This window comes from Nycticebus coucang, chromosome 7 (assembly GCF_027406575.1).
Source record: "Nycticebus coucang isolate mNycCou1 chromosome 7, mNycCou1.pri, whole genome shotgun sequence".
Classification (NCBI taxonomy): domain Eukaryota; kingdom Metazoa; phylum Chordata; class Mammalia; order Primates; family Lorisidae; genus Nycticebus; species Nycticebus coucang.
In genome coordinates, this window is record NC_069786.1 from 76167969 (window position 1) to 76190691 (window position 22723).

The 22723-nt window shown below is 36.7% G+C and overlaps 1 protein-coding gene across 10 annotated transcripts in view; it reads right to left on the reverse strand.

The window, feature by feature from the left end:
* Nucleotides 1-22723, reverse strand: part of ZNF385B (zinc finger protein 385B) — a 459310-nt gene that overhangs the window by 111083 nt on the left and 325504 nt on the right. The window contains exon 1 of one of the 10 annotated variants that reach the window (XM_053596749.1): nucleotides 5454-7048. The exons of 6 other annotated variants lie outside the window; for them this stretch is intronic. Coding sequence is in view for 2 of the 4 variants with exons in the window: in XM_053596744.1 (XP_053452719.1) it covers nucleotides 2516-2567 (52 nt within the window). In the remaining 2 variants the exon portion in view is untranslated. Of the gene's footprint in view, nucleotides 1-1919; nucleotides 2390-2515; nucleotides 3032-5453; nucleotides 7049-22723 lie in introns of those variants that run through there. 3 more of the 10 variants (XM_053596744.1, XM_053596745.1, XM_053596748.1) reach the window with 3 other exon arrangements.

The following is a 22723-nucleotide window of genomic DNA, read 5'->3' on the forward strand; positions in this document are numbered from 1 at the left end:
AGCACAGGCCTGCCAAATAACAATGACAACTATAACAAAAAAACAACTGGGCATTGTGGCGGGCACCTGCAGTCCCAGCTACTTGGGAGGCTGAGGCAAGAGAATCGCTTAAGCCCAAGAGTTTGAGGTTGCTGTGAGCTGTGATGCCACAGCACTCTACCGAGGATGACATAGTGAGACTCTGTCTCACAAAAAAGAAAAAAAAAAAGATTATGCCGTATTTTTCTTTCTGGTTTATTTAACATAATGTCTTCCATTTTTAATCCATGTTATTGAAATGGTAGAATCTTCTTTTTTAAAGCTGACTAATATTCCTTATGTGAGAATTCTTTTTGGCTTTCTAAATGATTCCCTCTTACTCCTTCAATGAACATCAAAAGTCAAAGCCATAATGATTTTTTAAATAAGGAATTCCATTGAAGTAGAGAATTTAATCACAGTACTCATTATTTTCCTTTTTAATAACTTGCTTCATAAGGCAATAAAGAAATGGAAATATTTTCTTTTAGAACATTTGTTTGGCTTTTGGTCTCTTCTGAACTTCAAACAGATTTTAATTTCCCTTTGGTTTAAAAGACACCACAGGAAAGTAAACAATTCATAAGAATAGACCTGGTGCTCAATGCATTTAACTTGATACAGCATGTTTCCAATAAAAGGGAGAAAGAATCTGAAGTTCACAAATTGCACAATCTTTACATTTCCAAACTTTGCCTTTTATCTCTGCCTCCTTTTCTCTGACACCTCCTTTCTTTATCTTTCCCTGCCACTGTCTTCAGAGTCTCTTCTTCTCACTTACCTGACTTTTCGGCCTCTCATCAATCCTCCCTCTCTCATGTCTCTGTTTATGTCTCTGTATGTGTCTCTCACCTTAAGACTGGAAAGGAAACTAGGGAGCAGACATAACATTTGTCATTTGCCTTGTTTTGCAGCTATACTGTATTGATTTGTTAAATATGTGCATCTATAAATCAAAAGATTAACAGCAAGATTATTATCAGGACAAGTTTATCCCTGTGACAAGATGTAACAAATAAGACCCTATCTCTGGTTATGTCTCAAGGAGTCATGTCAGTTGCAACAAGTGAAGACATTTTAAAATGCTTCGATGATGGAATCTGCCATACATGTGAGAGAGTGAGACAAGTTAGGAACTTAAATTCCCCATAGAATCTTATGGTGTATTTTTATAGACATTTATCATCGTGTCCTGGGTACAAATACTATACCTTTTCATATAAGGTGCTTGTACACATGGTAAGGGACTTCATACATGTACTTTACATATACCATAATAAGCCGGCTTCTAAATTCTTAGATGGCTTTCGGTCATTTCATGATTTTTATTTTTGGTAAAGAAAATGATGCTTAGGAATAAATAAACGCATGACAAGCAGAACACAGAAAGTGAAGCCAATGATGGACCCATGACTAGAAAACAATTCCCCCCAAATTAAATACTAGCCAATTTAATAACAGCATTGAGTAACACTGTCTGCTAAGTGTTTACACATCACAGAATAGCAAGGACCTTGAAAACATTAATGAACTTTGGCTTTAACCTATTCGTTTTTCACAGGATCCCACTGAAAACTCAGTGCTTATATCTCTAACCCACCAGTAAAGATAGAACAAAGGAAGTCAATGCTCTTCCATTATTTTCCCAACCATCTGAAATCCCACTGGGAACTATGAGATCAAAACATCCTCCTGGTGCCAACGGTTTCTAAGTCCTTTCCTAATGGTAATATTTATTCATGTCTCACAAATGGCAAAATTGAAAGAAAAAGGATTTCTTAGGTGAGGGAAAGCAAAGTGATAACATTAAAATAGAAATGAAATTTTCACAAGTACCTACTCTATACAAACAAAATACACCTACTCTTAGACAATATTCCCTCCTGGGGAGCTAAACTTACCTTGTTGCCAGGGAGATTTCTATGCCCAAGGGTTTAAATAAACATGAAGCCATGGAGTTTTGACTTGTACTGGATAGAATATTAAAACTTGAAATGGTGCCTATCATAAAAATCACGTGACAGGAGTGCAAATCACCCACGCGCGTCACTCTGTGATTACAGGCCCCCAGCACTATTCCGTCAGTTGGCATGTGGATTCTTAGACATGTATAATCATCAGTTTAAATATACTTTCTGAAGAGAAGAGAAAAAAGGCGACAGTGTCCTAACATACCTGGATTAAACACAAATCTCATTTTTACCTAGCAGTTTTTCTGCGATAAAGACTTCGAATAAAAAGTAAGAGTAGGTCATAAAGAAAGGAAATGTAGGAATCAGTCACATCATCATCATATTTAGCAATGTGATTTAGTTGTACAATTTAAATGTAAAGAGTGGAAAACCAAGGTAATATTGGGCAAGGAAGTAGCAGATTAGCAAATACTAGTTTTCTTAATTCTAATATTTTTCTTTTTCCAAAACTTTATATTTTTTGTCAGATACTTCATAAAAAAAGTTCCCTAAGGTATAAATGCTGATCAGTCAGCAGTGCTTACCTTCGTTGTGAAGATTACAGTCCACACTCACTTCTGCGTTTGAGCACTGCATGAGGTATTACATTTAGAGATAAATAATTCCATCATTTCAACCTGGCGCTCCTGTGAAATGTGGTGCTAGGAAACAGCCGGCACACAGTGCATCTGCACAAATTCTATGGCCTGTAATTGCCGCTTAGCTCTAATTACTATTGAGGATAGTGTTTGCAACTTGATTCTAGGGAAAGGGCAGACTACCTTCTGACGACACCAAACCAAATATATCCTAAAAGACTGACAAGTGACTTTCTTTCATGCAATTTTTCTAAGTACCTCCCAGCTACTCAGAAAACTACTACTCTGTCATGGTAAAAATCAAATCAAAATGTGACACTCACATCTCCTCCCTAACGAAGCAATTCAATTCTCCCCAAATATCATTTATATTGATTTAGAATTTTCAGTAACTTATATTTTAAGGGATTGTTCTTTTGTTTTTTTTTTTTGCATAGGCAGGCAACTTTATTTTGAAATTACCTTTTGTGTCCTGAAAAGGAATCTGTTCTCAAAATGAATTTTATTTATATTCTGTTAGCCCAGAATAGTTCCTTGGTATATTTGATGATCTAAAGAATTTGTTTCCTTTTCTATAGATTTTTAGGTTTTAAATAAAGAATGAAAGCATATAACTCAAAAAGTCTACAGCAGATGACAATTTGGTAACATTAATAGGGCATGTGTATGCATCTCAACTCAAAAACCTAATTTCAGTTACCATAATGAAATTAGCAGCTGTGTAGGCTTAGAACTAGAATGATACATAATTTACTCTCATATCTAACTAATTAACTCTTCACCTAGTGGCATCTGACCCTGCGATCAGAATACAATTTCTCATATAGCCATGCTACACAGTGTGGCTGTGACTGAATACTTGTTCTGCTTAGGCTAAGCTGATTGTCATTGATACTGATGAGTTAGCTTACCATTTGACTGAATAAAAGCTTGAAATGACTGGTGTTTGCAAATGTCATGAAGGATTTTGCACCTTTGGTTGTGCAATTTAGCAAAGTCACCAACCACAGTCAACATTTTAGTGACGCACAGAACAAACTATAACTACCCAAATTCAGAGATTTAGTATATGTGCTTATGTCACGTTTTCACAGTAACTACCAGGGGCAAGTAACCTAAGCAAATAATTAAATGCAGCGAACAAAATAGTAATTATAAAACCAGCTCTTAGAAATGGTGCATTTCTCCAGGCCCAATGAGCTCAGCTGTTATGAATAATAACAAAATAGTATTCTAAATGGAACATGGTGTGCTAGCTCTATATTTATTTTCCCTCAAATAACAATTGTGCACTTATTGCTCGCATAATATTTAGCTCTTCATGATAAAAATAAAGTTATAGTCAGGGCTATGGTTTTCACTTTTTTTTTATTTTCATCTTTGGTAAACTTCTAAGAAAACTCTGATCAGTAGAAATTAGATTGATGTCTTCTTCAATGTACTTTTCTTTCATGGAGCTAGGCAACAGCTTCTATTCTGTTTTTTTTTTTTTTGCCTGCCATTAAATCATGACTGATTCTTGGGGTATTTTCCTAGAACATTTCCAGATATGGCAGACTAGTGTATTCTCAAACTCCCAAGCTTTTTATTTGAACTGCTCATATATTTTTAGCTCAGTGCAGTAATATACAAAATGTGGTCCCTGGACCAGCAGCATCAGCATCACCTGAGAACTTGTTAGAAAAGCAAATTCTGAGGATTTAACTCTAGACCTGCAAAAACACAAACTCTAGGGTGAGGCCTAGCAACTTGTGGTTTAGCAAGCCCCCTCCCCCCCAGGTGACTACAAGCACCATGATGTTTGAGAAACACTGGTCCATATATGTACAGTGAGAGTGCTGAGAGTATAAGAAAAGGAATATTTAAGGCTTTATGGGAGAAACTACGAGAGAGAAAAAGGCTTAGCTGAGAAGTAGCATTTAAATGGTCATCTAAAATAGGAAGAAAAAATAAATCAATAAAAATAAATCAATAAAATGGGAAGAGTTTGGATGGATCCAAAGGAGGCACTTGGCCCTTCCCAGTTGATTTGTTACCTTCAGTTAATGCAGCACGACCTCCTTCATAAGCCTGTCCTCTATTAATTATTATCTTTCTTTAGTCATTTTATCATTCCATTCTTAAGAAAAACAAAATTTGCTTTATTTCTGTTAGGCCCTTAGTCTACCAACTACTTGCCTTTAACGTTTAGCTTCTTTTAACATAGCCTTCACTGTTTTTGTTTCACTTTTACTAACCCCCTCACTTTGTAAACCCTATAATCTGGCTTATGATTTCTCCAGTCTAATAAAACCATGGCCCTTTCCAGTCTCCCTGAACATCTCTATCATGGGTAGAATACGATCTAATTTCTAAATGGTCTTTTTTTCAACCTTAGCTTTTGTATTTCTTTTTTTTTTTTGTAGAGACAGAGTCTCACTGTACCGCCCTCGGGTAGAGTGCCGTGGCGTCACACGGCTCACAGCAACCTCTAACTCTTGGGCTTACGCAATTCTCTTGCCTCAGCCTCCCGAGCAGCTGGGACTACAGGCACCCGCCACAACGCCCGGCTATTTTTTTGTTGCAGTTTGGCTGGGGCTGGGTTTGAACCCACCACCCTCTGCATATGGGGGGGGGGCGCCCTACTCACTGAGCCACAGGCGCCGCCAGCTTTTGTATTTCTAACCACGTTAAATCTCTCCCACCTGTATTCCTTCAGCACCTCGAGTTCAACTTGCACAAAATTAAACCAGTCATCCCAGCTTCTGGATCTCCACCCCTACATCTCACTACCCAAAGGACATTCCTCCTCTGGTAGCCTTTATCTCACTGTTTAGTGCCATAAGTCTTCTAATTATACCAACTCTGAGACTTAAAGCCATATTTGACTTCGCTCTCTCCTTACCTTTGAATTGTTATCTTTATGACAGCAGTCGCCAACCTTTTTGGCACCGGGAACCAGTTTCTTAGAAGACAATTTTTCCACAGACTAGGGTGGGCAGAAAGTTTCTGATGAGTCTGCAAGCAATTGATTTATTATGGTATCTGTGAAATCTAACCTCTCTGCTAATGATAATCGGTACTCGCAGCCACTGCTCAGTGCTAGTAGCATCACTACCTCAGCTCCACCTCAGATTATCAGGCATTAGATTCTCTCAAGGAGCACCCAACCTAAATCCCTCATTGCACAGTTCATAGCTGGGCTCCAGTGAGAATCTAATGCTGCTCCCAACCTGACAGAAGAACTTAGGCACGACTGCAAGCAAGGGCAAACAGCTGTAAATACAGACGAAGCTTTGCTCCCTCACTCACCTTCTGCTGTGTGGCCCAGTTCTAACAGGCCATACACTGGTACTGGTCTGCAGCCTGGGGGTTAGGGACTGCATCTTTTGACCTCCATTACCTCTTTCCCCTTTTCATACCCATTACTATTACCCTCATTTAGCTACTTGATAGCTGTTCACTAGCATCATTCTTTAATCATGGTATTACCCCTGTAGTCAAATGAATGCCTAAGAACAACAGCTGAAATCATTTTCCTATTCAAATGTCTTCTATGGCTCCCCTTAGTGAGTTACAGGCTCTGAAATCCAATACACCTGTTCAAATCTCGAGTTTGCTATTTACCAGCTGGGCAACATTACATAAATTAATTGACTTGTTAAGCCCCAATTTTCTCAGCTAACAAGTAGGAATAAAAGAGTAATCATATCTTATATGGAGACCTGAAGAAAAGAATGCATGTAAATTTTTTACCATAGCACCTAGAACCTTGTAGGGTTGAGTAAATGACAAACAGTATCACCATCACAAAAGCCATCACCACAGAATCCTATTCCAATGTCTCAGTTCAGCTCAAACTTAACTCATAACTGTGTTTTGACTTACACTTTAGAAGAAATTTTCCCTCAAGGTAAAGCCCATCCCTTTCCTGGCTCCCTAGGCAGTGTCTTACACCTGGTAGTCACTCCAGAAATGTTCACCCCATGAAGCACTAGCTGGCTCTTGTATATACACACTTTCTGAGTTCTATCAACTTGTCCACATGGTCATGCCTCTTAGGATGCTCTTCTCTTCCTGTTCCCATTCAAATTCTCTCCATTTTCAAGTGGCATGTTAAATGCCATCTCTTCCAGAAAGTCTTCCCTCTTTCCTCAGGAGAATGTATCTTGCTTTTCTCAATACTTGCACTGTATTTCATTTACATCTCCATTACAATATTTAAGACATTTAATTGTGTATTATTTGTGCATATGTCTTCTTCCCCAAAGAGATCTAATGCCTTCTGCGTTAGGGATCAGTCTTGATTTACGGCTATTCATGCGGGGTGCTGTCCAGAGAAGGCACTCAATGAATACACTGAATGAACAAATGAGATAAAGGGAATGGCACCTATGTTTTTACCATGAGAATTACCCTGCTGCATACTACCTGATTAAAGGTTTTATTTCCCATTAATAATAGGATCATCTTCAAAAAAGTACATGGATTATGAGAATTACAGAAGTAAGTTTAAGAGGACCACTTATGAACAAGGTATTTTAAAGTCCATATTCTAGAACTCTGCATAATTTCCATAGAAATAAGTCATAAATGATCTTTGGATTACTGGGATAGTTCTCAAAAGCTTAGTTAACCCATAGGATGAATATAGTAGGTAGAGCCATCGCACTCTAATAGCATCTCAATGCCAACATCATTATAAGGGGTTTAAAAAAAGAGTCAGTATATCCTGTGTTTACTTAAGAAGAAGCTCAATTTTCCTTGCAAAACATAAACCCATGACATTTGTTTTCTTTTTTTTAATTTTATGACAAAACTCAGAAAGAGGTAACCAGAAGCCAATTTTCTTATGTATTCAGATGATTAGTTTTCATTGCTAGGATGAATACAATCTGGTTAAAGAATCAATTTATAATTGTTGATTATAAATTGTAAATGTAGAAAATGTAAGTCCTCTATAAAGTCTATACGTTTGAATTTTTTTATTTTTTTTTATTTTTTATTTATTTATTTTTTTTATTGTTGGGGATTCATTGAGGGTACAATAAGCCAGGTTACACTGATTGCAATTGTTAGGTAAAGTCCCTCTTGCAAACATGTCTTGCCCCCATAAAGTGTGACACACAATTATTTTCTCTTTACTTACAATTTTAAGTTTTAGCCTGTCTTTATTTTAGATTAATTTAGCCTCTGACACTTTAACTTCAGTCCTTTAACCAACTGTCTAACAAAGACATAATGACTTATTAACAAACTTTTAATTACATTCATTAGGAGGTGGTTTTTTTGTTTGTTTATTTGTTTTTTTTAAAGACAGAATATCACTCTGTTGCCCTGGCATGGCATCATAGCTCATGGCAACATCAAATTCCTAGGCTCAAGTGATCCTCTCACCTCAGCCTCCCAAATAGCTAAGGCTATAGGCACCCACCACAATACTCAGCTAGTTTTTTCTAATTTTTTTATTTTTTAGTAGAAATGAGTTCTTGCTCTTGCTCAGGCTAGTCTGGAACTTCTGAGCTCAAGTGATCTGTCTGCCTCGGCCTCCCAGAGTGCTAGGATTACAGGAGTGAGCCATGGCACTGGGTCAGGAGGGGTCTGTTATTCTAAAGTAACACTTTTTTAACATTTTTCTTGAATTTTATATTTAATTGCTTTTTACTTTTAAGGTTTTTTTTTTTCTTTTTAGACAAAGTCCTACATTGCTACCCTCAGTAGAATGCTGTGGCATCACAGCACACAGCAACTTCACACTCTTGGGCTTTAATGAGTCTCCTGCCTCAGCCTCCCAAGTAGCTGGGAATATAGGCACCACCACAATGCCCAGCTATTTTTTTTTTTTTCCCACTCTGGCTCAGGCTGGTCTCAAACTCTTGAGCTCAGGCAACCCACTCACCTCGGCCTCCCAGAGTGCCTGGAGCCACCATGCCTGGTCTAAATTAACTCTTGAGTGAACAAATCATTCTTTTTCCAAGGAAAAACAATGGCCTTTCCAACGATCTGAACTGCAATTTTAGATTTTTACAAATTTACTTATTTAAAGCAGGCAGGCCCATAAATAAGTTATCTGTGGGGGGAAAAAGCCCTTATTTTCACTGTTAATTTTACTTTCCCCCCTCACTGAGCTAGATGTTATGGGAAATTGAAAGTCCTTAAGAAGGTAACTGTATTTAAAGAATAAAAATAATATTGTCTGAAAGAATTAGAGACTAACATGAAGACAGAAAACTTAGCATAAATTACAGGGGCAGAGATAGAAATAGTAGAGGACAGAATATAACTTCCACAAGGGTACTGTTCACTAATACATCCTAAGCATGGGCACTGTGCCTTGTGTGCCCCGCATGCATTATGAGCTGAACAAAAAGCCACAGCACCAAAAGGAGAGACTCAAGTGGGCTAGAATGGCTGGAGAAAGTTTCCCTGTGAAGGCAGGATTTGAGCAAGACCTTAAAATACGTGATTCTTTGATTCCTCTTTTAGCTTCCATCTACATCTAGAGCAGTGGTTCTCAACCTTCCTAAAGCTGCGGACCTTTAATACAGTTCCTGTGGGTCATGACCCACAGGTTGAGAACCACTGATCTAGAGGTTGTTCCTACCTCCAACATAGACTGTAAATATTCCAACTTCCCTCTATGCTAATGCTGCATTCTAGGCCAAAGATATTAATGTGTCTGAACTACAGCTAATGCGTTCTTAAGGGACCCAAGGGATCTTCCTGGGACCACTTACGCTTTCCTATATTTGGTTGTCCATGCAGCAGCCAAGTAAATTACTTAAAAATACAAATCTGATTGTGTCACTGCAGCATCATGACTTCCCACTGCACTTTCACTATAATCTGACACCTTGCCATGGCCTAAAGTTACCACGTGTTTAAGACCCTGCCTACTTCTGAAATCTCCTCTCCCCAGCCTCCCAAATCTAAGCTGCTTCTCTTTTCCTCAAACATAGCAAATTCATTCCTATCTCAGGCCTTTACTGTTCCCTCCGTATGAAACCCTCTTCTCTCAGTTCAGTTGCACCTCAGCTTAGTTATATAACCTCCTTGACTCTGTTTTATCTACTCTGTGGCACTTAACTGTCTCCAAAATTATCTTATTTTATTTGCTTACTGGTTCGTTGCCTCCTCTCACTGGAATATAATCTCCATGAAGGTGATAAGGACTTTCGGCTCCCAGAAGAGACCAGGCTGATGGTCAGTGTTCAATACATATTTTGCACGAATGAATGGCGACACTGCCTCAGCCTTTTCAAGTGTGAAGAAGACCCTTTTTATAGCATCAGATGGTTACAAGAACTTCTTACACATTATTATTTTCGTTTTCCCCCTTAGTATTCACTGATTATACTTAAAACTCTTATGAAGTCAGCAACATTTAAAGTAAAATAGTATTTTTCATTATCACAGCAGGGCTGACACGTGTTTGGCTAGAATATGTTTTGTATGTGTGAGATGTGGTATTTATTCAATCTATCACATTGAAATTTATTAAACATTTCCAATTACAGGACCATGAGGCTACCCAGCCCACAGGTGTTAGGGTGGCTGCTCATGGATATGCAGATTTGATAGAAAAGGACGGAAGAAATGGCAGTAGTCCTAGTTAGAGCTTTCTTAAGACAAAGACAGCGGTAAACTCCATAGAAAGCCTGATCCTAAACTAAGGATAAACTAACTTAGTTTTAAAACCATCTGACACCTAAAGTAGAGCTTATTGGTCACTTTTACACATTTGTATGACAACAGCTAACATATAACATTTATTCTGCACCAACGCTGTTCTAAGCATTTTATGTATATTAATTCACATAATATTGAGATCAATGCAGCAAGAGAAGAACTTGCAGTTAACTACATTCTCTAGATGAGGAAACAGGACACAAGGAGGTTAAATAGATTTTCTGAAGTCTCAGAGCAGGCAACTAGCAGAGCATAATTTAGCTTGCGAGTCCGTACTTCCCCACTATGTCATGCTGCCTTGCTGATACAAGGAGGCAGCATCTTTACATTATTGGACTCTCTCTTACCCCATTCATAGCATATAACAAAAATTATATATCAGATGTCAGCTATTCCCAAATATGCATATTCTACTCCCAAACATTTTTATGTAGATTTTTTTTCATTACTGCCAAATAAAGGTCTGAAATACTTAATAGCAAGTGACTTTATAAAGATGTTCTATATTGTGTGGGAAATCACGAGGAAAATCTAAACCAAATACCAAATCTCACGGTGCCTTTACTATCACTGTGAAAACAGTGTAATTTTCTAGGACATACTGTGAAGTCTGAAGTGATAAGATAGCATATCTTTAAAGGACTTGAAACCAAAAATGGATTTGTGAGCATATTCCCAAATCGCCAAGAATATTCTATTTTAACATTCTTGACACAGACCTCATCTTCATATACAAGGTCATATAAACTGCCTTGGGGACACAGCCCTCATAAAGACTCATAAAGTCTTTAATTATGCAAAGTACAGTAATTTGTATACAATATTGGCTCAAGCTGTTTATATCTTATAGTACCAAAACAGAATTCCAGTAAGATTTGGGTTATTCAGTCACTCAGATAAGGTCCTTCATTTATTCCCTTCATATCTTATGAAATGTGAATGAGTCAAGGAGTCAAGTCTACTGACCATGTTATGCAACATGACCCCTGTGTAATAAATCTTTGGGGAAGCAGGTCTTCTTTTCCAAATGGGACCTGTCTTCACTTTTCTCATGTGAGACTTGGCAAATGGGACATTCTGAATCTGACATGCCTTGTCTCTGCTCCTCAGCTGACAACTCTTTAACACAGATGTCAGTGGCAAAATTTTACCAGGGCACGTAGGGGATCAAAACTTTTGAATCATATCCAGCCAAGAGAGTCCCTCATTCCTCAGCTCTCTGCCTGCTCCACCCCATCCCAATAGCTGGGTAGCACTCCTGCAAGTCTTCCCGGCTCCAGTGAGAGGGGAAGAACTGGCTGTCAACATGAAGCTGCTTTAAGGATTTCCTTGCTAGAAGTTCACTAAGGAAGAGAAGCCTCTGCATTTCTGCGACCTATTCTTTTATAAAGATTTAGGAGTTTGGGAAGAAATGTGAAGTAACGTAAGGCCTTTCACCATAGTGTAGTAGTCTTACAGCCAGGCCTCGTTAAATTTTGCTTTGACCATTTATTTACTACTGAGGAGACCTCAGAGAACTGCTTACTCTTTGAGACTCAATTTTCTCATCAGAAATAATACCTGTCTTTTAGAACATGCCATTTGTATTATTCACTAACATATCCTAAGCCTGGGTCACTGTGTCTTGCATAGCCCTGAGTGTATTATGAGCTAAACAAAAAGCCACAACAGCAATGGAGAGGCTCAAGTGGATTAGAATGTCTGGAAAAAGTTTCAATGTCATGGCGGGATTTGAGCAAGACCTGAAAATTGTTTGCAACTGTGCTCATTTCTCAAAGAGAAATCATACTTAATCAATTCTCAAAAGATTCTGTGACTCAAAAGATTAAAAATCTCTATATACGTTTTATGAAAAGTTGTAGGCAAACTGAATATCTTTTTGTAAATCAAAATTTGTTGTTGTTGTTGTTTGTTTGCTGTTTTTGGCCAGGGCCTGGTTTGAACCCACACCTCTGGTATATGGGTTCGGCACCCTACTCCTTTGAGCCACAGGTGCCACCTTCAAATTTGGTTTTTAATGTACCAGAAGAGTATATGAGTAAAAGGAACTCTACACTGAATCCTTCTGCAAAGCAAATATTTGTTTCATAAACTGCATATTTAATCCAGATTTTTTCAGTTTTTATACACCAGGTTTGCTTAAAATAGAATACATAATGATATTATATGCATAGTAAGTAACTTCCATCAATAATTTACAACATAGCTCAGGGGGTAAAGCTCAAGTTCAGCATACACTGAGAGAGAAAGCACTCTAGAAAGTCTCTGCTCTTAAATGGACAGAATCATGGTTACCCTCTGCTCCAAACATCTCATTTTATGGATGAAGAAATTGAAGTTCTGAGAGGTTATGTGACATGCCAAAGGTCATCACTGTCACAGACAATGAAGAATAACAGCTGTAAAAATAGTGACAGTGATTATGATGATGATGGCAGCACTGTGATCTATGGAGCATTTACTTGAGCTAAGCCTTTTAAAGACTTTAACCTCACATACTTTGACTACAACCCTGCAGGAAGATTTTATTACCTCTATTCAGCAAATGAAGCACTCTGCCTAAGGCTCCACAGCCAGTAAGGGGACAACTCAGAACTCAAACCTACTCATAACTCAGAACCCTGTGCTAGCTTGAAAGACTGATCTTAAGCACTACTTGAAACTGCTTCCCAGAACCCAACAGAACAGAGTAATGTGGCCTTGAAATATAAACAATTAAAAGCTTACTTAGGAAAAAAATATATCTACAACCTTTAAGACCTATTCTTGTATTCAGATAGGGTTTTATAGATACAATATTAGACTCTTCTTCCCAATGCTATACTTCCACAGACACTAGGAGTACAATCTCTGGAACAAATACAGATGGCCTCCTACTTATAGTATCACCCTTAGACACAACTCTCTCTGCCCATGCCCCTACCCAGTCTGAAGGTCAAGGAGACTGCCCACATTAAATCTATGCCTTCCCCACCCCCTCCTTCTAGACCAAATCCTGGGGATTCCATAAGTCTACACCCTAAGGACCCTGGAACAACTTTCAAGGCCCGCACAAGCCTCTTTTTCAGATCCCTCTACCTGAGGCAGACAACACCAGGTGGGCCTGGGAGTAGCCTCAGCCTAGCTGTTCTCAGGAAACATAGATGGAGCTTGGCAGTGAGGACTGAGGTGCCCACATTCTTGCAGTAGAGGAGGGGATGGAACAGGAGCCACACTGTGCTTCCATGTTCTGACACAGAATTTTGAAGTGTCTAGGAATTCCAAAATAATACCTGGCCTCAGATTTTTATGAATAAATATTTTCAAAGTAGCAGGATAGAACATACTTTATTTAACAGCTCGTTGGCTTGATTTCCAACTTTAAAATAGTTAGGCATGTGGGGACCTCAATTTGCATTCTTGTCCCGGGCCTTGCCTAATGCAGGGAAAGGCAGGACCTTCCTCTCGGCATTCCTGGTCCTTTGATACCTCTATTGTGGCTCCAAATCTGCTTTGGTTCCTGTGTATCTCACTGCACCTTTTTAAATCCATCTATTCAAAACATCCAACACACATTTACTGATAGCTGACTATGAGCCGCACATTGTACTAGGTGTTAAGGATATACTTATGGGCAAGAAAGTCCCAGTCACTTCCCTCAGGAAGCTAATTGGTTTGCGAAGGGTCCACTTGAATATACAGGCATTTAAAATACAGAGTGGCAATGTGAAGATGGGAATAATACAGGATATGCTGATGGTATGTAACTCTTTCATAGGTGTTCAGAAAGGATTTCTTTTAAAAATATGAGATCTAAACTGAAAACCTCAAGAGTAGAATTCACCTATGCAAAAGGGAAAGAGGTAAGAGAGGAGGAAGAGCTGATTCAGGTATGTTTCAAACAGAGGAAACTACATCTACTCTTAGCCAGTCCTGGAGCCAGAGCAAGCATCTTGTCCTGAACTAAAAGAATCTCAGTATTGACTAAAGTTATATCTGGAGATAATTTCTTATCTTCAGTAAGAAATGCTCCTGGAGAGATAAACTGGAATCAGACCAGTGCAGGTCTTATAAGTCATGTTACTGTGTTTGGACTTGACAAAGTCAAAGACAAATTTTATTTTATTAAAAAAATTATTTTTCATTTTGCCTAGGAATCCAGAGTGTTATGACAAAGACAGATTTTAAACAAGGGCTTGACACAATGAGACGTTCATCTTAGGAACATCAGTGGTTAAGGGATGGATTATGTGTATGTGTATGCTCATGGGGAGGCATGGGTGGGGCAGAGGCCAATGGAGCCAAGGAGTTCAAGTAGGAGGCATTATTATCATCCAAGTGAAAGACAATTTGGGCATGAACTGAGGGTTAGGCTATGATGAGAAAAGAATCTAGATCAAAGAAGTAGAATAAGTACATCATGACAACTTACTGGACATGGGACTACTATCCAATAGACTATAAAGCAAAGCTCTTTGCTTGTGTGGATGGAGGGGCCAATCACAGAGAAAGAACACAAAGGGAGATGTCAACTTAGATGAAAATTTTGTTTCTGAGCATTGGCTTGAGAACTCCTCCCAGCCAAGGCTTTTGGTTTTTACCTTCAAATACTACACCCTAAGCCTGAAGGTTCAGGGCCCATGTGCTAGACTATAAGGCCTTCCCTGCCCACTCTTCCCTGCCTCTTCCTTACCTGTACTGCCAGGAGGAAACACAGTCAAACAACAGGCATGAATAAAGGGGATTCTTGAATGAGGCTCTGATTTATAATTCCCATGTAAAGGTAATTATTTGTTTAAAATACATGACCATCATAAAAGTTACCAGGACTATTCAGTAAATGACAATGCATCTGAATTTCCACAATTATGTTTGATTTTTAGTTGTCTAAAATATTACAGTATGAATCAGGATCGAGTCTATATTTCAAGAGTCTACTGTCAAGTCTTTGATATTAACCTATTAATGTTGATGCTTAAAAAGTGAGGAAAGTGACTTAGGAATGGCTAATTCATGTCTGCCCTCATACGTCTTCTCAAACTTTATACATGAATTTCACAGTGTATCTGGATTAACACTGTTATCAACAGATCTGAATTATAGTCTTTTCTCAATCTCTAAGAATTTTACATGGGAAATTTCAGAAAGAAAAATTTAAACAATAGCACTTAGACTTACATAAAAGGAAGAGTGCAATTTTTCATTTTTATTTTTCCAGACCAAACATTAACTGATATGCTAACAATTCTTTGTGAAGCTCACAGCTACCAGGAAAACAAAGAATGAAAGGATGAGTACAGTTCTTGAAAACCAATTTTCCAAAAGTAAAGTTTGTAATTTTGTATAATATTGATGAATTTGGTTTGTATTATTAGCTATATTATATGTATAATTAGGTCTTTTTAAAAATCAAAAATGGGTTAAATGCTCAATTTTAGAGAGTTACTTTTAACAATTGTGCTATATGAATTTTTGAAGTTAAAAAATAGAAATCAATACTATGTAAGAGAAAAATGAAAAACAGATGAGAAAGCTTTCAAGAGCTTCATTAATATTTTAAGCAATCTCAGAAGAAAAAGGCAAGTTGTATGTCAGCAATGCCAAGGTTACTCAGATGTAATGCCTATGTGGCTTTGGATAAAAATCTTAATTTTTTTGTACCTCAGTTCTTTTGTGAATATAAGAAATAGAATAAAAACAAGTTAACCAAAATGCCACATAAAACAATGTTTATAATGAGCTCTGACATTCACTTCATAAAAGTATAGCCTTATTATAAGATTCATCTTATTTTCTTTCACACAGAACTGCATCCTTGTGAACCAAAAGGAATGATTTTTTAAATCACTCCTTTACTGTAATGCCATTTAAGATCCATTAATGAAATCTTTACCCAGGAGGAATGGGCAAATAAAAATTAACAAAATGAGAGTGCTTTAATAGAAATACTACTCATTTCTGGATTAAAAGGTTTGAATACTACACACAAAGTACATTTTAAAGTGGGGAAAATATAGCTGAACTGGAATCTATTTGGGGAAAAACAGAACTGTACATTTCTTTGGATAAAATTTAGATCAAAACTGACACAGGTAGTCATCAGAGAGACATCATTGTCCTTGCTCACGACAATTAAATGAACTTTTCTGTTAGGAGTCATCTTGGTGCAAACAACAAAGTAGAAAGTCCACGGAAGCAGAATCTAAACTATTTCTGTTTTGCTCTGAGCAAGGTATTTTTCTGTTTCATTCTAAACAAGGAGTAGAGTGTGCTAAAATGTATTCCTGAGTAAACAGTGGTAAAATATGCTGGGTAACCACTAACATAACGAATATTGAAACATTTGCATTATAGTCAAATGAATTGCAGCTACTTACAGGAAAAGACCATTAAAAGCCACAAAGGCTAGAAGCAAACTAGATGAAAGCAATACTAAGGAATCTAATCTAAAGTCATACTTGCACACTGAGGAAATTGTATTCTTCATGTGGCATACATTGTGAACATCTGTAAGTATGACTACAACAGTGATTACCTACTGTCTTCTCTCATGGTTCAGAAGAGTTAGGTAAGATTGGAGTGCCATTGAGATGCAATGTTTTACTTGCTTTCTTATCACCCCCACTATTGTACTATTCTTAAAAAACATTTTACCTCAGGGTGGCTCCTGTGGCTCAGTGGGTAGGGCACTGGCCCCATATACTGAGGGTGACGGGTTCTAACCTGGCCCCAGCCAGCTAAAACAGTAGTGGCAACTGCAACAAAAATAGCTGGGTGTTGTGATGGACACCTGCAGTCCCAGGTACTTGGGAGGCTGAGGCAAGAGAATTGCCCTAGCCCAAGAGCTGGAGGTTGCTGTGAGCTGTGATGGCACAGCACTCTATTGAGGGCAACAACAAAAAAATTTTTTTTACCTATAAACTATTATGTATTTATAATATTTCCATTGTCTGTCTGCTATTATGTACTTATAATAGTTGTATATCTTTACATGGTACATGTGATGTTTTAATATCGATATATAATGTGAATGAATAAAATTAGGGTAATTGGGGTATCCATCACCTCAGATATTTATCATTTCTTCTGTTAGGAACATTCTAATTCCACTCTTTTAGTTGTTCTAAAGTTTACCACAACTTATTATTGATTACAGTCATTTTGTTGTTCTATCAAATATTATTCATTCTATCTAAATATTTTTGTACCCATTAACCATGCCCACTTTATCCTACCTCCCTACTATCCATCTCAGCCTCTAGTAAACATCATTCTACTGTCTGTCTCTAGGAAATAAATTGTTTTTAATATTTAGCTCTCACATGTGAGAAAATGTAAGATTTATCTTTTGTGCTTGGTTACTTCACTTAACATGTCCAGTTACATCCACATTCTTGCAAATGGCAAGATTTCATGCTATTTTTTTTGGCTCTATCATATTCCAGTATGTATATATACCACAATTTCTTTATCCATTCACTTAGAGTGATTCTAAATTTTGGCTATTGTGATTAGTGCTGCAATAAATATGGGAGTGCAGATATCTTTTAAATACACTCAATTTTGGATATATACATATATATGCCTGGCAGTGAGATCACTGGGTCACATGGCAGTTCTATTTTCAGTTTTTTGAGAAACCTCCATATGTTTTCCATAGTGGTTACACTAATTTACAGTCCCACCATCAGCCTACAAGGGTTCTCCTTTCTCCACATCCCTACCAGCCTTCATTATTCCCTGTAAATTTTGATAAAAACCATTGTAACTGGGGTGAGATGATATTTGTTTGTAGTTTTGATTTGCATTTCTCTGATGACTAATGATGTTGAGAATTTTTTCATATATCTGTCAACCACTTGTATGTCTTCTTTTGAGAAATGTCTATTCAGATCCTTTCCCCAAATTTTAATTGGATTATTTGATTTTATTCCTATTGAGCTGTTGAGCATTTTGTATTACTATACTCTAGGTATTAATCCCTTATCAAATAGGTAGCTTGTAGGTATTTTCTCCCATTCTGTGGGTAGTCTCTTTACTTTATTGTTTCCTTTGCTGTGTAAGAGATTTTAATCTTGTAATCATTTCGTCAAATTTTGCTTTGGTTGCTTGTATGTTGGGGATATTACTCAAGAATTTTTGAGTTCAGATAAACGTCCTGAAATGTTTCCTCAGTGCTTTCTTTCAGTAGTTTCATATTTATAGGACTTATATTTGAGCCTTTAATCGATTTTTATTTTTTTTTTATATTTGGTGACAGATAGGGTCTAGTTTTATTCCTCTGCATGTGGAAATCTAGTTCTCCCAGTATCTTTTAATGAAGAGAATATCCTTTCCCTACTGTTTGTTGTTGGCACCTCTGTCAAAGACTAATCCACATAACTATAGTGAGCTATTTTCTTGGTTCTGTTTCCATAGTCTGTCTGCTTTTATGTCAGTACTTACTGCTCTGTAGTGTAACTGGAAGTCAAGTCATGTGATTCCTACAGCTTTATTCCATTCTTTTTGCTTAGGATGGCTTTGGCTAGTCTGGGTCCTTTGTGGTTCCACATAAATTTTAGGGATATTTTTTCTATTTCTGTGAAGAATGTCATCGACATTTTGATGGGAGTTGCATTGAATCTGTAAATTTCTTTGAGTAGTATGGACATTTCAACAATATTGATTCCTTCAGTCCTTGGGCATGGAATATCTTTCCATTATTTTGTGTGTCCTCTTCTATTTCTTTCATCATTTTATAGTTTTCATTTAGAGATCTTTTACTTCATTGGTTAAGCTTATTCCTAGGTATTTTCTTTGTAGCTATTGTAAATGAGATTGTTTTCTTGTTTGTTTTTTTTTTTCTAATTGTTTACTGTTGGCACCCAGACATGTTAGTGATTTTTTGTATACTGATTTTGTATACTGCAAGTTTACTGAATTTATGTATCAGTTCTAACAATTTTTGTAGGGTCTTCAGGTCTCTCTAGATATAAAATCATATTATCTGTAAATAAGATAACTTAACTTCTTCCATTCTAATTTGGATACCTTTTATTCTGTCTCTTATCTGATTGCTCAAACTACAATTTTCAGAATTTTGTTAAGGGAGAGTGGTGAAAGTGACCAGCTTCGTCTTGTTCTTGATCTTAGAGTAAAGGCTTCCCCAACCCCTGCCCCATGCAGTATGATACTTGCTGTGGCTGTCATCTATGGTGCTTATCATGTTGAGGCAAATTCCTTCTATGTCAAGGTTTTTGAAAGTTTTTATTATGAAGGGATATTGAATTTTGTCAAATGCTTTTTTAGCATCAATTGAAATTATATTATTTTTGTCCTTTGTTCTGTTGATATGATGTATCACATTGACTGATGCATGTATGTTGAACTATCCTTGCATTCCTAGGATGAATTCCACTGGATCATGATGAATAATCTTTTTTGTGTCACTGAATTTGGTTTGATAGTATTTTGTTGAGAATTTTTTCATGTATGTTTATCAAAGTTATTCACCTGTTCTTTTTGTTCTTGTATCCTGATTTGGATCAGAGCCTCATGGAATGAGATTACAGGATTCTCTCTTTCTCAATTTTTTGAAATAGTTTAAGTAGGATTGGTATTAGGTCATCTTTGAATGCTTGGTAGAATTCAGCAATAAAGCCGTCAGATCTTGGGCTTTTCTTTGACTGGAGAATTTTATTACAGCTTTTATCATTACTAGTTCAGGTTTTGGATTTCTTCATGGTTCAATCTTGGTAGGTTTTATGTGCCTAAAAACTTATTCATTTCTACTCAGTTTTATTGGTATATAGTTGCTCATAGTAGATTGTAATGATCCTGTAGATTTCTGCAATATCAGTTATAATGTCTGCTTTCCATTTCTGATTTTATTTATTTGTATCTTGTCTATTTTTTCTTAGTCTGGCCAACAGTGTGTCAATTTTGTATACTCTCTAAAAAACAACTTTTCAATTCATTAATTTTTATTTTTCTGATTTCAATTTAATTTACATCTGCTTTAATCCTTATTGTTTATTTTCTTCTATTCATTTTGAGTTTGGTTTGCTTCATTTCTCTAGTTCTTTGAGATGCATCATGAGGTTGTTTATTTAAAGCTTTTCTACTTTTTGGATGTAAGCACTTACTGCTATAAACTTTCTTTTTTTTACTGCTTTCTGTTTATCCATAGGTTTTGATATGTTGTGTTTTCATTTTTGTTTTGAGAAAATTTTATTTTATTTATTTATTTTTTTATTAAATCATAGCTGTGTACATTGATATATTCATGGGGCATCATTCACTAGCTTCACAGACTGTTTACAAAGTTTCACATATACCCTTGTAAGATGCACCGCTGGTGTAATCCCACCAATCCCCTTCCCTTTACCCACCTCCCCCCTCCCTCCCCTCCCTTTCCCCCTTCCCCCTATTCTTAGGTTGTAACTGGGTTATAGCTTTCATGTGAAAACCCTAAATTAGTTTCATAGTAGGGCTGAGTACATTGGGTACTTTTTCTTCCATTCTTGAGATACTTTACTAAGAACAATATGTTCCAGCTCCATCCATGTAAACATGAAAGAGGTAAATCATCAGAGACATGCAAATCAAAACTACTTTGAGATACCATCTAACTCCAGTGAGACTAGCCTATATCACAAAATCCCAAGACCAGAGATGTTGGCGCAGATGTGGAGAAAAGGGAACACTTTTGCACTGCTGGTGGGAATGCAAATTAATACATTCCTTTTGGAAAGAGATATGGAGAACACTTAGAGATCTAAAAATAGATCTGCCATTCAATCCTGTAATCCCTCTACTGGGCATATACCCAGAAGACCAAAAATCACATCATAACAAAGATATTTGTACCAGAATGTTTATTGCAGCCCAATTCATAATTGCTAAGTCATGGAAAAAGCCCAAGTGCCCATCGATCCACGAATGGATTAATAAATTGTGGTATATGTACACCATGGAATATTATGCAGCCTTAAAGAAAGAGAAAATTTTAAATTTCCTTCTTAATCTTCTCACTGACCCTCTGGTCATTTAGGAATATATTGTTTAATTTACATCTGCTGTATAATTTCCAGTGTTCCTCTTGTTATTGATTTCTAGTTTTATTCTATTGTGGTCAGACAAAATACTTGGTATGATTTTAATTTTGTTTTGAATTTGTTAAGTCTTCTTTTGTTGCCTAACTTATGGTCTATCCTTGAACATGATCCATGTGCTGAGGAAAGGAATGTGTATTCTGCAGCTATTGGATGACATGTTCTGTAAATAACTATTAGGTCCATTTGCTCTATGCTACAGATTAAGTCTTATATTTCATTATTGATGTTCTGTATGTATGTGCATATAATCTGTCCAATGTTAAAAGTGGGGTGATTAGGTCTCCAACAATTACTGTATTGGGGTCTAGCTCTCTCTTTAGCTCTGATAATATTTGCTTTTTTATATCTGGGTACTCCACTGTTGGGTATATATATGTTTAGAATTGTTAAATTCCTCTTGTTGAATTGACCCCTTCGTTGTTATATATGACCTTTTTTGTCTCTTTTTACAGTTGTATTCTTGTAATCTATTTTGTCCAAAAGTATAGTTACTGCTGCTCTTTTATGTTTTCCATTTGTTCAGCTACTCTACGACTTTTGACTAGAGAGTTATACCATCAAATTCAACATTATTATCAATAGATAAGGACTTATTTCTGCCATGTTGTTATTTGATTTCATTATGGTACTTTCTTTCTGTCTTCCTTCTTTCTCATCTTTCTTTATTGAAAGTGATTTTCTCTGGTGATGTGTTTTAATTTCTTGATTTTTATATTTTGTGTATTTGTAGTAGGTTTTTGATTTCAAGTTACCATGGGTTTCCAAAAATCATTTTACAACCAATTATTTTAAACATATGGTAATTCTGCTTACAAACAACAATAAGAAATCTAACAGAAATTCTGCACTTTAACTCCATTCATACCTACTTTTACCTTTTTTATCTCTATTTATATCTTTTATGCTATTTGTCTCTCAAAAAGTTGTAGTTATTTTTGATAGGCTTTTCTTTTACTATTCATAATCAAGACATAAGTGGTTTTATACAGTGTATTTATAGTAATAGAGCATTCTAAATTTGTGTACTTACTGTTACAGGGGGTTGTATACCTTCAAATGATTTCTTATTGTTCACGAACATTCTTCTTAGATTGAAGAACTCCTTTTAGTATTTCGTGTAAGACAAGCCTGGAGTCGATAAAATCCCTTAACTTTTTTTGTGTAGGAAAGTATTTCTCCTTCATGTTTGAAGGGTATTTTTGGAGGACATAATATTTAGGGTTAAAAGAGGTCATGCCACTCTCTCCTGGCCTATAAGGCTTCCATTGAGAAGTCCAATGTTAGATGTGTTAGGGCAGGGGTTTCCAACCTGCAGCTTGTTAGCAGCATGCTGATTTTGGATGAACTTTTTTGCTTATCTGTGGTTTTGGACATATGAAAAGTATGCATGGATTTTTTTGTTTGTTTGTTT